At 37.1% G+C, this 20,950-nt stretch overlaps 1 protein-coding gene across 1 annotated transcript in view; it reads right to left on the bottom strand.

The window, feature by feature from the left end:
- Positions 1-20,950, bottom strand: part of FBXL13 (F-box and leucine rich repeat protein 13) — a 201,586-nt gene that overhangs the window by 27,257 nt on the left and 153,379 nt on the right. Inside the window, exon 18 of the mRNA XM_047752710.1 lies at positions 4,597-4,680. Within this exon, the coding sequence (XP_047608666.1) occupies positions 4,597-4,680 (84 nt within the window). The remainder of the gene's footprint in view (positions 1-4,596; positions 4,681-20,950) is intronic.

Raw genomic sequence — 20,950 nt, forward strand, 5'->3', positions numbered from 1 at the left:
AATAAGACAGAACTTCCAATTTATTTGTATTGTAATATCCCAGCTAAACCAATTCTTTTGCCAAACTTGACAGTCTGTTATTTAACTTCACAAAATGCTCAAGGAAGCTTTCTTGAGAAATACTCAATTATGACTGTATCAAACATTACTTCCAAAATGAGTTTATCTTTCAAGAACACCAAATTTTAGTTTAATGTGATTACTAAATGTCTAATGTTCTCAGAAAAAACTAAAGTTGGAGAAAGTAATTAAAACCAGATCCTAAAAAGTCAATACATCTGATGCTCCAGATATTCAAACTGCATGTGCTGTGGTTTCCAGTAAAACTAAAATGAGGTAATTTTTTATTTATATTATATTCATGACTCTTGCAAAACCAAACCAGGGTAAAAATGCTTATATCCTCCTTTTTCTCATTAAATAATTATGCAGTTTTCAATGTCTTATGCTGAAAAGAGAATATCCTATAGTTGCCTTCTCTAAGTAATAAGAAAAGAATTCCTCTCTGACATCAACATCATGAATATTTTCTCAGGTCAGTCTCCCAAAGCAATAGAAATAAGAGCAAAAATAAACCCGTGGGACCTAATCAAACTGAGATGCTTTTGCACAGCAAAGGAAACCCAAAAGAAAACAAAAAGACAACTTACAGAATGGGAGAAAATAGTTTCAAATGATGCAACGGACAAGGGCTTCATCTCTAGAATATATAAGCAACTTATACAACTCAACAGCAAAAAAGCCAATCAACCAATGGAAAAATGGGCAAAAGACCTGAATAGACTGTTCTCCAAGGAAGATATACAGATGGCCAGCAAACACATGAGAAAATGCTCAACATCGCTGATCATAAGAGAAATGCAAATCAGAACTACCTTGAGATACCACCTCACACCAGTCAGAATGGCCATCATTCATAAGTCCACAAATAACAAGTTCTGGAGGGGTTGTGGAGAAAAGGGAACCCTCCTGCACTGTTGGTGGGAATGTAAGCTGGTACAACCACTATGGAGAACAGTTTGGAGATACCTTAGAAATCTATACATAGAACTTCCACATGACCCCACAATCCCACTCTTGGGCATCTATCCGGACAAAACTCTACTTAAAAGAGACACATGCACCCTGTATGTTCATTGCAGCACTGTTCACAATAGCCAGGACATGGAAACAACCCAAATGTCCATCAACAGATGATTGGATTCAGAAGAGGTGGTATATATACACAATGGAATACTACTCAGCCATAAAAAAGAATGACATAATGCCATTTGCAGCAACATGGATGGAACTAGAGACTCTCATACTGAGTGAAATGAGTCAGAAAGACAAAAACAAATACCATATGATATCACTTATAACTGGAATCTAATATCCAGCACAAATGAACATCTCCACAGAAAAGAAAATCATGGACTTGGAAAAGAGACTTGTGGCTGCCTGATGGGAGAGGGAGGGAGTGGGAGGGATCGGGAGCTTGGGCTTATCAGACACAACTTAGAATAGATTTACAAGGAGATCCTGCTGAGTAGCATTGAGAACTATGTCTAAATACTCATATTGCAACAGAACAAAGGTGGGGGAAAAAAATGTATACATGTAAGGATAACTTGATCCCCTTGCTATACAGTGGGAAAAAAATAAATAAAATTAAAAAATTTAAAAAAAGAATTCCTGATAAATGAAGGATATTCTAAACATCTTAGTTTAATCACCCTAGTTTATTCCCTTCCCCTTCTTTTGTAAATCCAGATAAGGAATTGTAAAATTGGCTTATGTGTCATTCTCTCTTCCCCCTTCTTTGCTTTCTCTCGCGCTCTCCTCTCTCTCCCCCAAAAGCTGGGAGGAGAAAAAGAGGGATAATGAGAAAGGGAAAAATATTTTTTCCTTAACTTGAATGGAACATTTTATCTCGTGCACCTGATAAAGACTTTTGTATTTCCATGCTCCTGTATTCCGTGTTTCTTATTTTCTCTTTTAGACCACTGAAAATAAATACATAGCAATTTTTAAAAGTTTACTTTTTTTAAAAGCTATGCCAAACTTAGCTGTATGATCCCATAGTTAGCATATGAGTAACTGCTTTCATCTAAAATCTCACAGCACTTAAAAGCAGTATGATTTTTAGGCTCCATAGGGTGAAAGTAAAAAGGCCTGGAGCCCACAGATTCAAAGGTAAATGGTATGAAGCACTGGCTTCCTGATACTTAGACTCATATTTTGGTCAGCACTCTCTTATCCAAAGAAGCATTTTAAAATTAACAGGCGATGGGAGTCCCCACTGTGGCTCAGAGGTTAACAAACCCGACTAGCATGCATGAGGACATGGGTTTGACCCCTGGCCTTGCTCATTGGGTTAAGGAGCTGGCATTGCCATGAACTGTGGTGTAGGTTGCAGACACAGCTTGAGTCCTGCATTTCTGTGGCTGTGACGTAGGCCAGCGGCTTCAGCTCTGAGAGGACCCCTAGCCTGGGACCTTCCATATGCCATGGGTGCAGCCCTAAAAAGACTAAAGACAAAAGACAATAGAATAGAATAGAATAGAATAGAATAGAATAGAATAGAATAGAATAGAATAGGAGTGATGGATATTAAGAAGACATGTATGTCATCATCATGGTAGATTTCAGTACTTCTGAATTATTTGTAGTTATTGGTCAAATGTAATTGATAATAAGAAATATGACCTGATATTAGAAATGTTAATACTTAGCTGTTTTATTTTAATAACTTTGTTCTGTCACCTTGTCAAAGACTTTTTGAAAGCCTGACTAGATCATATTCATGGAAAAAGTTTGGTGAAAATGCATATTTAATCCTTAAATGAACTGCAATAGGTAAATTAAGGTTTAACCTTAGAGAAAACATTTAGCTTTTTCTTTAACTAAAAAAATTTAGCTAAAAAACATTTAGCTAAAAACATTTAGCTTTTTTCTTCTAGTAGGCATCTAAATGTTTTATAACCCCTTTTGTTATTGTAGTCTTACAGTCTTGTCCTATATGTAAGTTGTTAGTTCTCTCTGGGATCTTTGTTTTGAAAGATAGTATGTGTTCTTTTTAACTTCTTATACAATTGAAACCTGCTAACCAGGGTCTGAAGCTGGGAAAAATTGACATTGCTTGACAGGAATGCCTCTTAATGGAGACTTCTAAATGGTGTTGCAGTTTCTGCTGAAGTACAATTCATTGTCCAGATACAATGAAATGCCCCAAAAAAATCATCCGAAAACAATTTTTCCTATTAAGTCATGTTGCCAGGCAACCATTTAGAACAGCAGTTCTCCATTTCTACTCTTCACTTCCCTAAAACTGGATATTATTTAGTTTGCTGAAAAGGCATAGGGCTTTGGACTAATCATTTAAGCCCTCCAGGCCCTAGTTTCCTCATCTGTAAAATTACAGGGTTGGTTTAGGTGGTCCTGAGTCCTTCAGCTTCAGAATGCTAGAATTCTATGCTAAAGTCTAGAGCACCGATAGAGTTTCTATTTTTTAAATTTTTTTTCCATGTTTAGCCCCAGATTTTCATAAATGCTTGGAGTTTTGAACTATCAAGATACTTCAATTGGATTTAACAGTTTCCACATTCCTAAATTATTAGTTCCCTTTAAAAATGTTATCTTCCATTACTTTACCATAAGGTAACCAGATTGTGTCTTAGTTCAATACATGTATGAGAAATGATTTCAATATCTCTTCTCTTAACAGCAAATTTAAATACCTGATTTTTTTTCTTTTTCTTTTTAGGTCCGCACCTGTGGCATATGGAAGTTCCCAGGCTAGGGGGTCAAATCAGAGCTGCAGCTGCCGGCCTGTGCCACAGCCACAGCAATGCAGGATCCAAGCTGCGTCAGTAACCTACACCACAGCTCATGGCAATGCTGGATCCTTAACCCACTGAGTGAGGCCAGGGATGGAACCCTCATTCTCGTAGATACAGTCAGGTTTTTTTACTGCTGAGCCACAGCGGGAATTCCCAAATGCTTAATGTTGTTATTACGTTACATGTGGTTTGCTCACGATAGCTACTTTATGACTTTGTGAGTATCACAAAAGGCCAGATCTAGGAATTTACCCTTCTAGGGAGTTTTTAAAGTACCATTTGAGCACATAAATGTATCGTATACACTTACTTACCTCATGCTTTCCATCCTGGTAAAGTATGCTACCAAATATGTTTGAGTAACTTTAAGTCCCTAATTGTTAAGTAGCTGATGTAATTTTTCAAACTCCATGAATGTTCATAGTTAGGTTATACAACATTTCTATCTACAGAACATTTCCATTATATGAGAAGAATTTTACCACACTGCAGTTCATCATTCTCCAAGTAAAATGCTACCTATCCCTATTTATCCTGAGTTGGACATCTGGAAGGGAGAGAAAAGGTACGAAAAAGGGGAAAGCAAGTCCTCTCAGTGCCCTTGAGCTGTGGAGACCTGGCTAAAGGCAGGTGTTGATCTTGGCTCTACCAAGATCACATTCGTATTGTTACGTTTCCTGTCCACTTCTTTTTTCTGTTGTGACCTATATAGCTTATTCAATTTGTGCTTAATTTTCAATCTTAATTCTTTAACAGAAGACCTTAGTTATCTTACCTGAATTCCAATATCGGTGATTCTATTACACTCAGATAGAGAGAGTTCCTTTAATTTTCTGTGTCTGGAAAGTATCATCAAACCCTAAAAATGTTTAATGTAAAGAATATTTCATGATTATAATTTAGTATAGAAGGTATATTTCTAATAACAAACGCTTACACAAGCTAAAAAATAATTTAGTTTCTGTCTTGTATTTCCTTACAGATCAGAAAATCACTTTGGTTAGGTAACATCATTAAATAAAATTTTGGGGTTATCTCTAATGTTTCAAAGAGTGTTACAAATCCCAGAGACAGGAAATTTCTTATCTTGCCTCCTATTTCCAGGTAAATGTTATCTGAATCAATATAAAGAAAACTTAAAGACCTCTAAGCTTACAGCTTTATTTTGGAGACACTTCATGCGGATAACGAATCTGTTTGTCAATAAATTCTTATTTATGCCCAGCCTAAAAAATATGAAAGTCTTTAGCTCATTTTATTATACTCATGAAGAAGGAACATGTTTATATAAAGGCCTATAGACAGATAATCATTCATCAGTGGCTCACCTCTTTTTTCAGGCTAAAAGCTTTGTTTCTTTTTGTTCAAAATAAAATCATTTGTGCTGTATATTAGATTCCAGATATAATATACAGAACAAATGAACCTTTCCACAGAAAAGAAAATCAAGGACTTGGAGAATAGACTTGTGGTTGCCAAGGGGGAGGGGGAAGGGATGGGATGGATTGGGAGCTTGGGGTTAATAGATGCAGACTATTGCCTTTGGAATGGATTAGCAATGAGATCCTGCTGTGTAGCAGTGGGAACTATGTCTAGTCACTTATGATGGAGCATGATAATGTGAGAAAAAAGAATGTATACATGTATGTGTAACTGGCTCACCATGCTGTATAGTAGAAAATTGACAGAACACTGTAAACTAGCTATAATGGAAAAAAAAAAGTCATTATATAAATAAAGTAAACCTTCAGATTTAAAAAAAGTAAAAAATAAAAACAAAATCAATTGTACTTTTAGCCTTTCAGTTTTTTTTTTGTTTTTTTTTTTAATGTGTGACTTTGCTGGCCCATTTCTCAGTACCTTCCCCTCTAAACTGGCCCAAGAGTCAGATGAAATTACTAATGTGTCTTCTCAGTGCCATCCCCTTGTTTTGCATTCAGGGTCACATGGCTTTTATAATTCTGTAAGATATGCTTCCTAGACTATGTGGACTAGTGCATTTTTTTCTCAGTCCATGGTCCCAGAGCTGGCAGGCAGGAAAAATGCCAACTATGGTATATGATTTGTCATTTTTACATTTTATTTGCAGGACTGGTTTACATTTTACTGATCTTAAAAACCACATTTGGACTATACTTGAAAATGGGCCATGCAACTATTATATCCTGATTTTTTCACCAATACACATATTAGGCCCTTTCATTTTTCAAAAACAAAATCAAATTCAAGGGGAAAAGTGCTTGAAATTCTGCTGATTGAAGTCACTCTTTAAATTATAATTTCTAATTTATTTTAACAGTCCTGTATACCACCACAAATAAAATAATTTTGTCTATTCTTTTAATTTTATTGCAAATGTGGATTCTTTTGCTAGGAACACATTATGTTTTCTGCCTCCTTATTTTAAAACAAAGTGGCCAAACCCTGTGAATCCATTACATGTGGTTTGGGTTCCAGATGTGGCTGCTGCTTTATTCATGTTAAAATAATTGGAATCTAGATATTCCCACCAACAGAAACTAAATTGTTTGAACAAAAATATCAAGTAATGGATGTAGTTTTTCTCTTTGCCCTATACTTGATAATAATAGATAAATATATTTTATTGTTCTGTGTAGAATTTGTCCTGTGAAACTATCTCTAAAGTTTTCAGTTTTTTTCTTCTATGTAGCCATGTTAGACTTTTTAAAGATGAGATATAATGAAGTACCCTTGCTAAGTATGACATTTTAAGACTATATTATCTTCACCACTTTGTTCAATATTATTTATAATTATTATTAATATTAAAATGGAATGCACATTTCATTACCATAATTATTCATTAAAATGTACAGCCTCAAATTTTAGTTAATTAAACATCATTAGCCATTAAGTAAATACAAATCAAAACCACAATGAGATACTACTACACACCTACTAGGATGGCTATAATTAAAAGGACAGATAATAACAAGCCTTGGCAAGGAAGTAAAGAAATTAGTATCCTCATTTACTGTTGATGGGAATGTAGAATGGTCCAGTCACTTTGGAAAACAGTTGGGCAAGTCTTAAAAAAAATTAAACTCTGCGGACCTGACAGTTCCACTCCTAGGGATATACCCAAGAGACATGAAAATATCTGTCCACCTAAAAAACTTGTACTTGAATGTTCCTAGCAACGTTGTTCATAATTAAAAAAAAAAATTCAAATGTCCATCAACTGGTAAAAGGATAAATAAAATATGTTATATTCACACAGTGGAATATCATTTTCCAATAAAAAATAAGTATTGATGCATTCTTATTTATAGATAAACATTAAAGACATTATGGTGAGTAAAATATGCCAGACCTGAAAGGCCACATGTTGTGTGATTCCTCTTATATGAAAAGTCTAGAATAGGCATATAAAAACAGAAAGTAGTTGAGTAGTGGCCTAGGGTGATCCAGAGGGGTGATAGGGTGTGACTGCTTATGGGAAGGAAGGGTTTTTTTTGGGAGTGATGCAAATGTTCTGGAATTAAATCATGGTGATGGTTGCACAATTCTATTAATATACTAAACACCACTCAGCTGTATACTTTGTAGACTTTTTAGTATGTACATACTATGTCAATAAAGATGCTTTTTAAAAATTGAATTGCTTGTTTTAATAATTATATAACTAAATGCAAATGGGAAATATTGCTACAGCACCTTTCAGTCCAAAATGAATACAGAAATTGCTCACTTTTCAAATATTTTTTGTTAGAAAAACATCAGACCAGCATGGCCATTCTGTTAGCAAAACAGGGAACAGGAGATGTCATCATGCTCATGTGTCAGACAAGTTGTCATAAGGCCCTGCTGCTGTAAGTGAACACAACTTGGTAATTGGACAGTGAGAAATCTAAGCCCGTTGTGGGAAATGAGGCCTCCATTAAAGGCTGCCCGGAGGTGGTTGTGGGAGGCCAGCTTCGCTGAACAAGTGAAATAATACTATTCCAGTCAGCAAGATACTTTTTTAATGGCTTTTTGACTCAGAAGATTTTCAAATTAATGACTCATGGAATATCAGTGCTGGGTAGGTAAATTTTTCTCCTTGGCACTGTGAGGTTTATAAATGCTCCAAATTAGGTGTTCTCTGAAGCAAGTGGTGGTCCCACCATTTTACAGACTTTTTTTATATCTTAGAAAGTCTTAATCTCAATTCTAGGCAAAATTCATTCATTTTTAACTCAACATTCATTTGGTGAATATTGATCAGGCTCTGGGATAGAAGCTGGGTGTATAAAAGTCAGTGAAGTGCAGTGTTTACTCTCTAGGAGCCCATAGTCTTGTTGAGCTCTACCTGATCTGCACACCGGTTCATTTGCTTTTCTTTTGCATTCATTCATGATGGAATCTGTTTGTGCTTTTGGTGTTAGAATTTGCTTGTACTTGTTGTGTTTTGTGTTGTTGAACTTACAAGTATGGGAAATACTCCATCTGTTTCTAAGGAAAGCTCTTCAGGGCGTATCCTAAAGAAATGGGCAAAATACAGCTTAGGTCTCTGACTAAGATAGAGATGGTTCTTCGAGACATCAGTCTGTCATGTTCTTGGTCTGCCGGCTTCCCAGTTAAAAGCTGTTCTTTGCCCCAACAATTCATCACCCGATTTATTGGCCTGTTGTGCGTCAAGCAGAAAGAGCTTGGACTTGGTAACAGTCTGGCACTGAAGACAGATGTGTACAATAGATCACTATGACCCAGTGAAAGGTAAATATTGTGCACGGTGGTTGAATCAAAGAGAGAAGATGAGACCATCACTTTAGGTTAGAGAAGACTACATGAGTGGGGAAGTGTAAATTGCCAAGAAAACTATAGAGGGAAGGACACAGGCTGAAGGAATAAAATGTGCAAAAGCATTCAGGTATGAAAAAGCATGGTATGTGTAGGGAATTATATAATGTGGCATGACCAGATTTACATGGATTTTTTTTTAATTATCTGGAAAGCTAGTCCAAGAATTTCTCTTAAGAAACTCTGGAGGTTTTTGTCCTTGTTTTTGGTTTTGTTTTATTTTAATACCTTGTTTAGTGCTCAGAGTGAAAGTCCTGGGGGTTGGCTGTACTTCTGGGAGGGATAGAAAGAGGAAAGTGGAAGACAAGACAAAGATAAGGAGGAAAGAGGAGCCAACAAGACGGAGTGACAGGGTCTCAGTGGGGCAAAGGGCAGGTGGATACTTAATTTTTCAAGAAAGTTGTAGCATCATGAAGATGTAAATCCTCCTTCATCTCCTTCAGAAGTCAGACAAACTCACGAATGCTTTGCAGGAAGGTTCTGATTTTCCCAAAATTTAGAAGCAGCTAAATTTTATAATCAAGTAAAATTCAGAGGAAAACAGATGGTGTGATAGCCTGGGAGGTGTCACTAGCAGTGCAGTTTGTATAAGGATGTAAGGCCTTAGGAAGTCCGAGGTATCCTGGGAGCACTTTGCTCCTTCCTAGGCCATGGAATTAAGTGACCTGGATCTTAGGGGTCCAGGATTCCCTAGTGGAAAATTGGGTCATTGTATATCTCTGTTATCAGGTCCATTGAAGAGAGTGTGAAGACTTAGGATGTAAAAGGAAGCAGATACCAAGTTATGAGTTTGTACATTATTCTGGAATGTGGACTTTATCCTATGCAACATAACCTTGCAACCTAAAATAAACAAAACTTTCCCTTGTTAGGGAATAAGTGACAATAATGCAAAAAAAAAAAAAGAATGAGAATGTGTTTCAAAAGAGGTATAGGGACCACAGAGCAGGGACCAATTGCTTTTAGTTGGAAGGAAGAGGTGGTAGACTAGTAGAGAATATCACGAAGGAAAAGAATTTGAATTAAGCTTTCAAGACTGAGTCAGATTTTGACAAGCAAAGCAATAGGAAGTGTTTCAGGCAACAAAGACTTCATTTTGTTTGGGAAGTAGTCCAGTTTGGGGTCACTGGGAGTAGTGGGAGGGAACACTACACACTGCCAGGAACAGATACACATACACCAGACAGTTAGGAGCGAACAAATCCTTTAAAACTGCTCTTTTCCCCCCAGTTTTACAGCTGGAATTGTTTAGCTGATGTAGATAGACATCAGCGATGAACTAGTTACCAAACCTTGGAATGGTTATATGGCTGAGTCTTACTTATTATATGGCTAAGTCATACTACTCCAGGCTTAGAATATCACCAACCTAAACATAAAACATACCTCCCTGACTCTTTATTTTGAAAATATTCAAACCTATAGGCAGATTCAAAGAATGGTACAGTGAACACTTACATTCCTTTTAGCTAAATTCACCAGTTATAATCATTTTCCCCTTTTTACTTTAATGCTATGATAGTACATTGATATTTATGTATGAATAAGGTTATATATATATAATATATATAGTATATATATTTAAATTAATATATATAGTATAAACCATTTGAAAATGAGTTTCAGGTATCATGATGCTTTACCTCTAAATATTCTATATGCATCTCCTTAGGAATAAGGACATTTTCCTATATAACTGCATACCATTATGATACTGTATAGGATTGTATATATATAGTATGATACCTAAGGTTAATAGTAATACCATACTATATCATAGAAAGTCAGTATTTAAATTTGCTTTTTATCCAGTTCCCAGAATTCATGCATTACATTTGGTAGTCATGTCACTTTAGCTTTTTTTTTTCCTCTAAATTTTGTCTTTTAAGACACTGACTGCTTTAAAGATCCCAGGCCAGCCATTACGTAAAATGTCCCTTTTTATGTCTGGATTTGTGTGACTGTTCTTTATGATTAGAGCCTAGGTAAAGATTTTTTGCAAAATGACTACCTAGGTGCTGTGGCATTAGAACCATGTTTTTCCTACTTATTTAATAAAAAATCTAGAATGTGATTCTTTGAGACCACATGAATTCCCTGTTTCCTAACAACCCTTCAGTCAATGGTTCGAGCATCAATTGATGATCCTTGCCTAAATTACTTATTTCATTGAGAGTTGCATAATGCTGAATTTTCTAATTCTGTTCTTCCTTCTACAGTATTAGCTGGTATTCATTTAAACCTTTTTTGTCATGCTTTTCTTGTTCCCTGCTGAATATTTTGGGAGGCACTTTGAATAAAAGATGATGATGATGATGATGACGATGATTTTGCTTTTTAGGGTCACGCCTACAGCACATGGAATTTCCCAGGCTAGGGGTCTAATTCACCTGCAGCTGCCAGCCTATACCATAGCCACAGCAACGCAAGATCTGTGCTGTGTCTGCAACCTACACCACAGCTCATGGCAATGCCGGAGCCTTAACCCACTGAGCAAGGCCAGGGATCAAACCCACATCCTCGTGGATACTAGTTGGGTTTGTAGCCCACTAAGCCACAGTGGGGACTCCTAAAAGATTATTTCAGACATAACAATGAACTGTCCCAATTAAATTTTTGTGTTACCTATTAACAATCTTTTTTTATAAGTATAGTGCTCTTTATTAACCTGTATTTAAAAGCTTATAAGTATATTAAAATATGGAAGTAAATCTTTTTTTATAAGGTCTGTCACTGCATACTAAATCTAACATTAATGTACTGTGTATGCATTACATATGCATCCACCATTCATTTTCAAGGGAAAGAATATTACATTAAGACATAATTTTAATTTATTCATTACTGCTACTCTTTTCCTAAATATATTGTCAGAAACATTTCTTTTTATTTATTTTATGCACTTTTTATTGAGATATAATTGACATGACATTATGTTAGTTTCAGGTGTAGAACATAATGATTCAGTGTTTCTATACATTGTGAAGTGATCATCACAGTAAATCTAGTTAACATCTGTCACCATATATAGTTACACTTTTTTTCTTGTCATGAGAACTTCTAAAATCTACTCTCTGAGAAACTTTCAGGTATACATTATTATTAACTATAGTCATCATGCTGTACATTACATCCCATGATGTATTTATTTTTTAGACTATACATATAAGTGAAAGCATATAGTATTTGTTTTCCTATGTCTGACTTATTTCACTTAGCATAGTGCCCTTAAGGTCTATCCACTTTGTCAGAAATGGCCAGATTTCCATATATATATATATATATATATATATATATATATATATATATATACCATATTATCTTTTACCCAGTCATCCATCAGTGAGCAATTAGGTTGTTTCCATATCTTGGCTATTGTAAATAATGCTGTAGTGAGAAGGGGTAGATATATCTTTTTGAACTAGTGTCTTCATTTCCTTTGGATAAATACTCAGAAGTGGGATTGCTAGATCATATGATAGTTCTATTTTTTTAGGAATCTCCATACTGCTTTCCATAGTGGCTGCACCAATTTACATTTCCACCAACAGTGCACAAGCATTCCCTTTTCTCCCCATCTTTGCCAACCCCTGTTATTTCTTATCTTTATGATAAGAGACCCCAGGTAACAATCTTAATTTTCCCAAATTCCTGTAAAGCACATTTACAAAATGGAGTTACTGTTTTGCTTGGTGTAATTATGTTGTTTGTTGGCAAAAGATGACACATTGAACAAAACAAGAACATCAGTATTTTGCCCCATTATATGAACATATGGTCGTAATTTAAAAACAAACCATGTTTTCCATATGAAATTGAAGTTGATGAAACCTTGTTAAATAGCTTAACAATATGAAAGAGGCTTTTCTTCTGAGAGACCAGAGAGACAGTGATTTACAAAAAGTCTGGAAAGATGGTCTAGGCATTATGGAATACTAACATTAGAATAAAATATGGTGTAATTTATCTGGTAGCCACATTACTACAAATCATCCTTGTTTATAGTATGTTTCAGTTTGGAAACTGTCAACACTTTAATACAGGTACACAGAACAGCAAATAAGCATAAAAAACATTATAATCTGTTCTGCATATGATTAAAGAAACAGTCTCTTGAAAAATATCTATATAAAATTATTTAAAATTATATAGTTTGTCCAACTTCATTTTTTTCTTGACTATTCTTTATAAGCAGTAGCTTTTAGGCTTTCAAGATTAAAACACTAAAACCTCTCTTCCATAACCATGAGACAAGCTATTGTAAAGATATGGAGAAAATATGACAAATGATTAATAACTACATTATTATATACAGTTCATACAAATTGGCAGGAATATTGAGACTCCTAGTAGATAAATAACTAAAGAATCTAAACAGAAAATTCACCTATGAAGAGTTAAAAAAAAAAAAAAGGAGGAGTTCCCGTCGTGGCGCAGTGGTTAATGAATCCAACTAAGAACCATGAGTTGCAGGTTCGATCCCTGGCCTTGCTCAGTGGGTTAAGGATCCAACATTACCATGAGCTGTGGTGTAGGTCACAGACGCGGCTCAGATCCTGTGTTGCTGTGACTCTGGCGTAGGCCGGCTGCTACAGCTCCAATTAGACCCCTAGCCTGGGAACCTCCATATGCCGTGGAAAGCGGCCCTAGAAAAGGCAAAAAGACCAAAAAAAAAAAAAAAAGAAAGAAAGAAAATTCACATATAAAAAAATGCAATCACAGTAATAAATATAGGGAGAGATTATGTTACTAGAATTTTTAATGCAAATCCAAATAACAATAAACATATAATTTCTATCCACTTTTATTAAAATTAAAACAGACAACATTGGTGAATGTGTAAGGCTGATGGCAATAAAAATTACTACAACCCATTGGGAAAGCAATTGGCCAGAACAACAAGAAAATGTCCTGTTCAAAAGAAGGGAAAATTTGAGAGGAAAAAGGGTAATAAAAATTTGGGGCTTGTCCTCTGGTTTTATTCCTGTTTTTACATTCAAACCTAGAATTACTGCCCTAAATATAGTAGGAACTAAATAATTATGTATCAAAAGAAAGAAGGAGGAAAAAAATGAGTGAATAAATGAGTAAAATTTCTCAATGTTTGTGAAAAATAATTTAGAATAACTTGGAAAAAAACCAATACACAAGTCCATCATTAAATCTTTTTGTAGATCAACAAAAAATTATATAAAATATTAACACCATGCATATTTCCAAGAGAAATAACAATTTTGGCAAGTTTACCGTCTGTACCAAACAAACTATAATGGCACAAAAGCACCAATATTCAAGCAAAATAGTAAGCTTTGGATGTTAACAAAGCATATACATGTACATATATATACTGGAGATTTTACAAATCCTTTGCGTAAATCGTCTACTTTCATTAATGCTTGAATTGTAGTATACCATTAGGTATACCATGTGATTCCTTGCCAGACATACTGAGAAACTAACACCAAACCAAAACAAACCAAAGTGAAGATTCTGGAGTCAAATGGGTATCTGTCTTCTTGTTGTCACCCAGGACCAAATGGGTTCTTAGTCTGGAGAGATGTGTCCTGGTACTGGAATGACACAGGTTGAAATGGAATCTTGTCTCCAAGTCCTAATCTATCTCTTAGGTTCTTTTCCTGGTTAATGGTACCACCATGTCCACAACTGACCAAATAAAAACCTGGGCATGATCTATGTTTCCTCCTGTCCCTGCTGCTCCCCGTATCAAGCCAGTCAGTCACCAAGCCCTACCTCCTAAATCTCTCTCTTACATGTCTCTTCTGCCACCATGATCAAAACCTCATTATTTCTGGCTGTCTTTGCAATAGTTCGCCTGTTCTTAAATAGATCTTCCATACTATTATATTTCTGTACACAAATCTATACAAGTCCTACTCAGAGTTCTTCAGTGGCTCCCATTGCATATAGCACAGTCTGAATCACTCTGGGAGCCTATTCACATTCTACCCTCCACCTCTTTCTCCAGCCTTATCTCCTGCTACACCCTCTATCTTCCCAGGCCATGCTCTGACAGTACAAAGTCACCTGTGGATCCCCCTACACATAAACCTCTCTCATGTCTCCATGCCTTCCCCCTGCTTCTTCATTCATTGAGAATGCCCTTCTCATCTTTACCTCAAAAACACCTACTGAAGTTCTCAGCTGCATCTCAGAAGCTGCAGAGCATCTCCTGACTCCTCCACAGAGACAAAAGCACTCAGTCTCCAACTCATCCATGCTTTATCGCAGTGACATATCTTCATAAGAGCAAATATCCCTCATCATGCCAAAATGCTAATAAATTATTGCTAAGATGTACTGAGTGCTTACCAAGTGCCAGACACTTATGTTAAGCAGTTTGCAAATCCTCACTATACTATGAGGAATGTAATATAATCATTGTTTTAAACAGAGAGGAATGGAGGCGCAGAGAGGTTAAGTAACTTGCCTGAGATCTTGTGATGTGTTGATAGCAGCAAGGATGTGAAGCCATGCTCTAAACTCATGGTTTTAGTAACTTTTAACCATTTAATGTTGTTACTCTTGTCATCATTGTTTTGCCACTAGGTTGTACCTTGAGATCAGGACTGTGTCTGTGAATTTAGTACGCCTAGAGCTTGCTTAGTGTTTGACGATGAATAAGTATTTGTGAATGAATGAGTAGTCTATTTATAAAATTATCTTTTTTATGGACCAAATTTTATCTTTCTGGCATACTCTCAGAGTTCTTGGATAGAATCTATTTCCCTTTGTAATTGTGGGAATCAGTGTTTATATTTAATATGGCTCTCTCTGAAAAATTCCCTCTGTTTGGTGCTGCCTACCACATTCTTTTAGGAATAAAGAACACAACTTTTACTTGGAAATATGTTTTATCTCAATTTACACATCCTCTGTCTAAAATCACTGATAATGCCATCTTGGGTAATGTCCCTGAAAATGTATATTAACCTCACAAGTGATCTCCCCTTTTATGCTCTGGTTAGCGATTCAATTTTATAAGAATAACTTACCTTTTCTTCGTCTCAATTATTTTTATTTATTTCTAATTACTTGATTTTTAGTATGAATTGTGCAGTCATATTTCTTTTTAAAATATGTCAACCTTTCCAACCTAATTTACTATCTACAAGTCTAAAAGAAGACTGCCTTTAGAAATAGGTACTGTATATATTTTTGGAGGGAAGGAAAATACGCATCTCTGTTATCTGGAAATAGAGCAATTCACCTTGAGATGACTTGCCTCCTTCCTGATTAAGGTTGGGAGGAAAGTTATGTCACCAAAGATTCTCCTTGAGAGAAGTGACAGGTTTAAGTTGGTCACTTCTTTTTGCCATGTGTTTAGTGGGCATTTTGCTGGAAACGGGAGGCAATTGACTATAACCTCCATGAGAAAAACTACTGTTGCTAGTGATGGGACCAGCAGATTCCTATAAGGACACTGGCTGGGAAGAAGGGCCTGGAATGGACTAAGAAATGTTCCTGCTCCATATGAAAAAGCACCATAGGGCAGACTTATGTGGTTTTTTTAAAAATCCAAGGCCAATCCATTTGTCCCTGAATTACTCTGCTCCCTTTTAACTCCCATTCTTTCTGTTTCTTAAATCCCAAGTGATTTAATGTGCTTCCTGCTTTAGAGGTTATCCTGCACTGAACCTCAGGCTTTGTGTGTGTTTTCCATGCAGATGGGTGGTCTCTTGAAAGTGTATCTTCAGATTAAGACATGCAGCTGTAAGCACTCCCACTCCAGCTCAGAGCATAACTAAGAAAATGTGGAATTTTAAAAAACTTGTGTTTGGTTGAGAGGAATGAAATAGTACCAGATCCATTTAATCCCTCATTCACTCACTGATTGATCAAATATTTTACATGCCTCTTATGTACTAGGCATTATGCTGAGCATCCCAAAGGTAGGATGATCTAGTCTCTGCCCTCAAGAAGCTTACAATGTTGTAAGGAGACAGGTGTGGGAAAATGCATTAAACTATGAGTTGACTGCTTTATTGGAGGCATTATAAAGAACAGTGGCAGCACAAGGCAGGGAGATCCTAAGCCTACCCAGGAATTCCAGGAGGGCTTCATAGAGCTGAAACTTGAGGAATGAGCAAAAACTTACTAAGTGGATAAGAAGAAAGGGTGTTTCAGATGGAGAGAATAACTCACAGAAATGGGAAGGTAAGGAGAGCATGATATGTTTGAGGAGCTGTAACAAAGTCAGTTCTGTGTCTCTGGAGCTAAAGAGGAAAAGTGGGAGTCAGCTGGAAGCGAGGCTGCAGACATAGGCAAGGGACCAGTTCAAGAAGAGCTTGGTCCTCCACACTAGATTGTTTAGACTTTATACTGAAAGCTGTGTGGAACTCCTGAAGAAGTCTGAGCAAGCACGATAGGCTCAGAGCTGCATGCTGGAGGATCACACCACAGCAGAATGGAGAACAGATTTGAGGACAGTGATACTTAAGGTAAGAGAGGTTAGTAAGGAGAAATAGTGCTTGAACTATGTCAGTGGCAGCAAGGATATAGAGGAGGCAGAGGGACATATATAAAAGATATTGACTACACCAGTTATTGCAAAAGTCTCATACTGGTTTCTTTCTATTCTAGTGTATTATTTAGTCTTAGAGATTTTGATGGGGGACAGGGGCTAGAAATATCTGAAATGAAATGACATAGCATATCCAATTAAAATTAACATGGAAACCACATGCCAATATTCAATTAGGATTATGCTTATTTTTTGCAATTCAATTTGAAAGTAATTTGGGTGCTACCAATAATTCAGGAGCCACTATTACTATGAGGCCATCTACAAGGACAACACCCCTCTAGGGAGCTATGCTGTAATGTGGCAGAGATAAGACACAGTACATTAGGAACTAAAGAGTGTCTGGTTATTTAGAAAAACCTTTAGAGGAGTTCCTGTCATGGCGCAGCAGAAGCGAATCTGACTAGGAACCATGAGGTTGCATGTTCGATCCCTGGCCTTGCTCAGTGGGTTAAGGATCCAGTGTTGCCATGAGCTGTGGTGTAGGTCACAGACGCAGGTTGGAACTGGCACTGCTGTGGCTGTGGCACAGGCTGGCAGCTGTAGCTCTGATTAGACCCCTGGCCTGGGAGCCTCTATATGCCGTGGGTGTGGACCTAAAAAAAAAAAAAATCTAGAGACATTAACCTCACCGTGTAATTTATGTTTTCTTAAAGAAAGAAAGCGTCAATAAAATAAAACCTATTGATATTGCCTTGAAATGACCTGGGCTGAGAGTGATTTTCTGATAATTATGGATAGGATGACTAATGTTCACCATAGATAAATTACATCCATAATATCTTAAAAGGCATTGTTAGCTTGTGTCAATATGCTGTAGCTGTTGTTGGGAACATCAGTGGTTACTTGCTCAGGATAGGAATAGAAAGAGGAGTCTCCCAAGCACATAAATAAAAGGAGGAGTATCCCAGGCAGAAGGTACAACATGTATAAATGTCCTTAGGTAGAAGGAATTTGGCTTGTTGGAGGAGCTGAAAAGTGGCAGTGGGGCTGGAGGGTAGGGAGTGAGATGCGAAGGAACATGAGATGATATTGGAGGGGTAGGCAGGGATCTGCTTAATTAAAGGCAAATGTTCTTTCAAATTTTGGTCTTTCTCTGATTATATTTCTGGGGTTCATTGGTGAGTTTTTTTTTAATTTTTTTATTTTTATGGCTGCACCCATGGCGAATGGAAGTTCTGGGGCCAGGGATTGAATCCAAGCTGCAGCTGTGACCTATGCTGCAGCTGCTGCAGTGCAGAATCCTTTAACACACTGTGCCAGGCTGGGGATCAAACCCATGCCTCTGCAACAACCTGAGCCACTGCAGTCAGATTCTTAACCCACTGTGCCACAGCAGGAACTCCTATTTCTGTTTTATTAGACATTGTTGCTTATTCCTTCAACATTACAGGACTACACTCACCTGGTTCTCTTCAAACTTTACACCTTCTATCTTTAGTCTCCTTCATGGATTCATCTTCTTCACTCATTAAATATGGGTATTCTGTTGTGTTCTTCCTTGGTGCATTTCTCATTACTCCCCACACTGTCTCTGAGGATCCTGGGCACATTCACACCTCTATGCTAATGAGTCCTAAACCTGAATCTCCCTTCAGGATCTCTCTCTCTCTCTCAAGCATTTTCCTATATATCCTACACACTCTAACTCAGTTTAATAAAACTGAAATCACCTTTCCCTCAACACCTGTTACTTTTCTTACATTACCTAACCTTTTTTGAGATAGGCTCTCCATCCACCCCAAATCAGATATTTGGAATCACTCTTATCCTCCTACTCACCCTCAGGTCCTTATTTTCTGTATCTAATCAGTCACCAAGTTCCTTCAGTTTTTACCTCTTAAGTACTCTTGAATATGTTCTTTCCACACTAATTCTGGTCTCTGACCTAGTTCAAGAAATGCATATCTCTTTCTTTAACTACTAAAAATTTAAATCCCACTGGTCTCCTCTCTAATCTGTCCCCCAGAGAAAAAAACCCAAATAATTAAAATGGGAGGCTGGCCATGACTGTGACTGCCCTTCTAAGTGCACCTTCACCATCCATTGACTTAAGTCCAAGCTCCTCAGAATAGCATGATATTCCCTCAGTGACATCTCCTTTTCTTTTTTTTCCCGTTTTTTTTTTTTTTTTGCCTTTTTAGGGCCACATCTGTGGCATATGGAGATTCCCAGGCTAGGGGTTGAATTGGAGCTGTAGCTGCTGGCCTACACCACAGCCACAGCAATGCCAGATCCAAGCGACATCTGCAACCTACACCACAGCTCACAGCAACGCGAGATCCTTAACCCACTTAGCAAGGCCAGGGATCAAACCTGAAACCTCATGGTTCCTAGTCAGATTCGTTTCTGCTGAGCCATGACAGGAACTCCACATCTCCTTTTCATAGTGGATCCCTAGTAGTACTAAGCTACCTAAAGTGTCCTGAACAAGCATGCAGTTGCATGCTTCTGTGTTAGACAGGCTGTTAATTGATCATTTTCATTGCTTCCTCTGTCACCACACCTGCTGTGCCATATTGAAATTAGCCACACTTGCCCTTCAGATTGGTTGCAGGGGACAGATCTTATCCACATTTATTATCTCTAGAGATCAGCCTTTCTTCTTTAATTAATTTATTTATTTATTTATTTATTTATTTTTGTCTTTTTGCTATTTCTTTGGGCTGCTCCCGCGGCATATGGAGGTTCCCAGGCTAGGGTTCGAATCGGAGCTACAGCCGCTGGCCTACGCCAGAGCCACAGCAACGAGGGATCTGAGCTGCATCTGCAACCTACACCACAGCTCACGGCAACGCCGGATCGTCAACCCACTGAGCAAGGGCAGGGACCGAATCCACAACCTCATGGTTCTCAGTCGGATTCGTTAACCACCGCGCCACGACGGGAACTCCTCTTCCTTAATTTAATGAGTATTTATCAAGTGTTTTCTACTGCTGAGGTTCTGGGAAAACAGCAGTGAATAAAACAAAGTCTCAGCCTCATGGATCTCACATTCTAGTGTGGGGACTCCAGGAGGCTACTGACACCACAGGCACTCGGGAGCTAGTACTCATAGTGAACAGTTTTGAAAATCAGGCAAATGAAAGAGTCCTCTTAAACCACTGTCTGAGCATAGTGTCTGGAATATTACTCTGACTCATTTTTCCTTTAAACAACAAGTATGGCAGTGACTAAGGCAACTGAAGTAACAGATTGAACTGCCCTAACTGTGGATCCTGTGGTCTTCAGCAATGATCATTCTCCTAACTTAGTGGAAAAACATTCTCCCACATACATGGAGATATAACCTCCTACTCAGACAGTCCTCTGGCATAAGAAGGGAATGAGTAACATCCCAGAAAATTAGAAATTAAGAAAAAAGCTATAGAAAATTAAATATTTTTAAAGATACCTTAAACCACCACATTAGTAAGCTATTTACTTCACTTCCATCCTCTTTATATTAGAAGAAGAAATGTGATGTATTTCCTCTTTCTGTAAAATATGCTTATCAGATAACTTCCTAAATTGCTTTTATTCATGGGTGACATGATATATCAGTCAAAATTTTCAACAAAAGGAATGGCTGAGGACAATACAGCCATATAAGAAATGTATGAAGTTTGAAATAATTGTGTTCTCCTCTTTGCTGCCCCCATTAAAATTAGCTCTCTCAATTAAACATCTTTCAAGATTTCTATATATCTATAGTTTTGCCTTTGCTGATGAATTTCCTCATAAGTAGTATCCATGGTTTTCAGAACACAATGCCCCGTTACCCACTGCAACCCTAAAGAGCTCT

The sequence above is a fragment of the Phacochoerus africanus genome, chromosome 11, assembly GCF_016906955.1.
Source record: "Phacochoerus africanus isolate WHEZ1 chromosome 11, ROS_Pafr_v1, whole genome shotgun sequence".
Classification (NCBI taxonomy): Eukaryota; Metazoa; Chordata; class Mammalia; order Artiodactyla; family Suidae; genus Phacochoerus; species Phacochoerus africanus.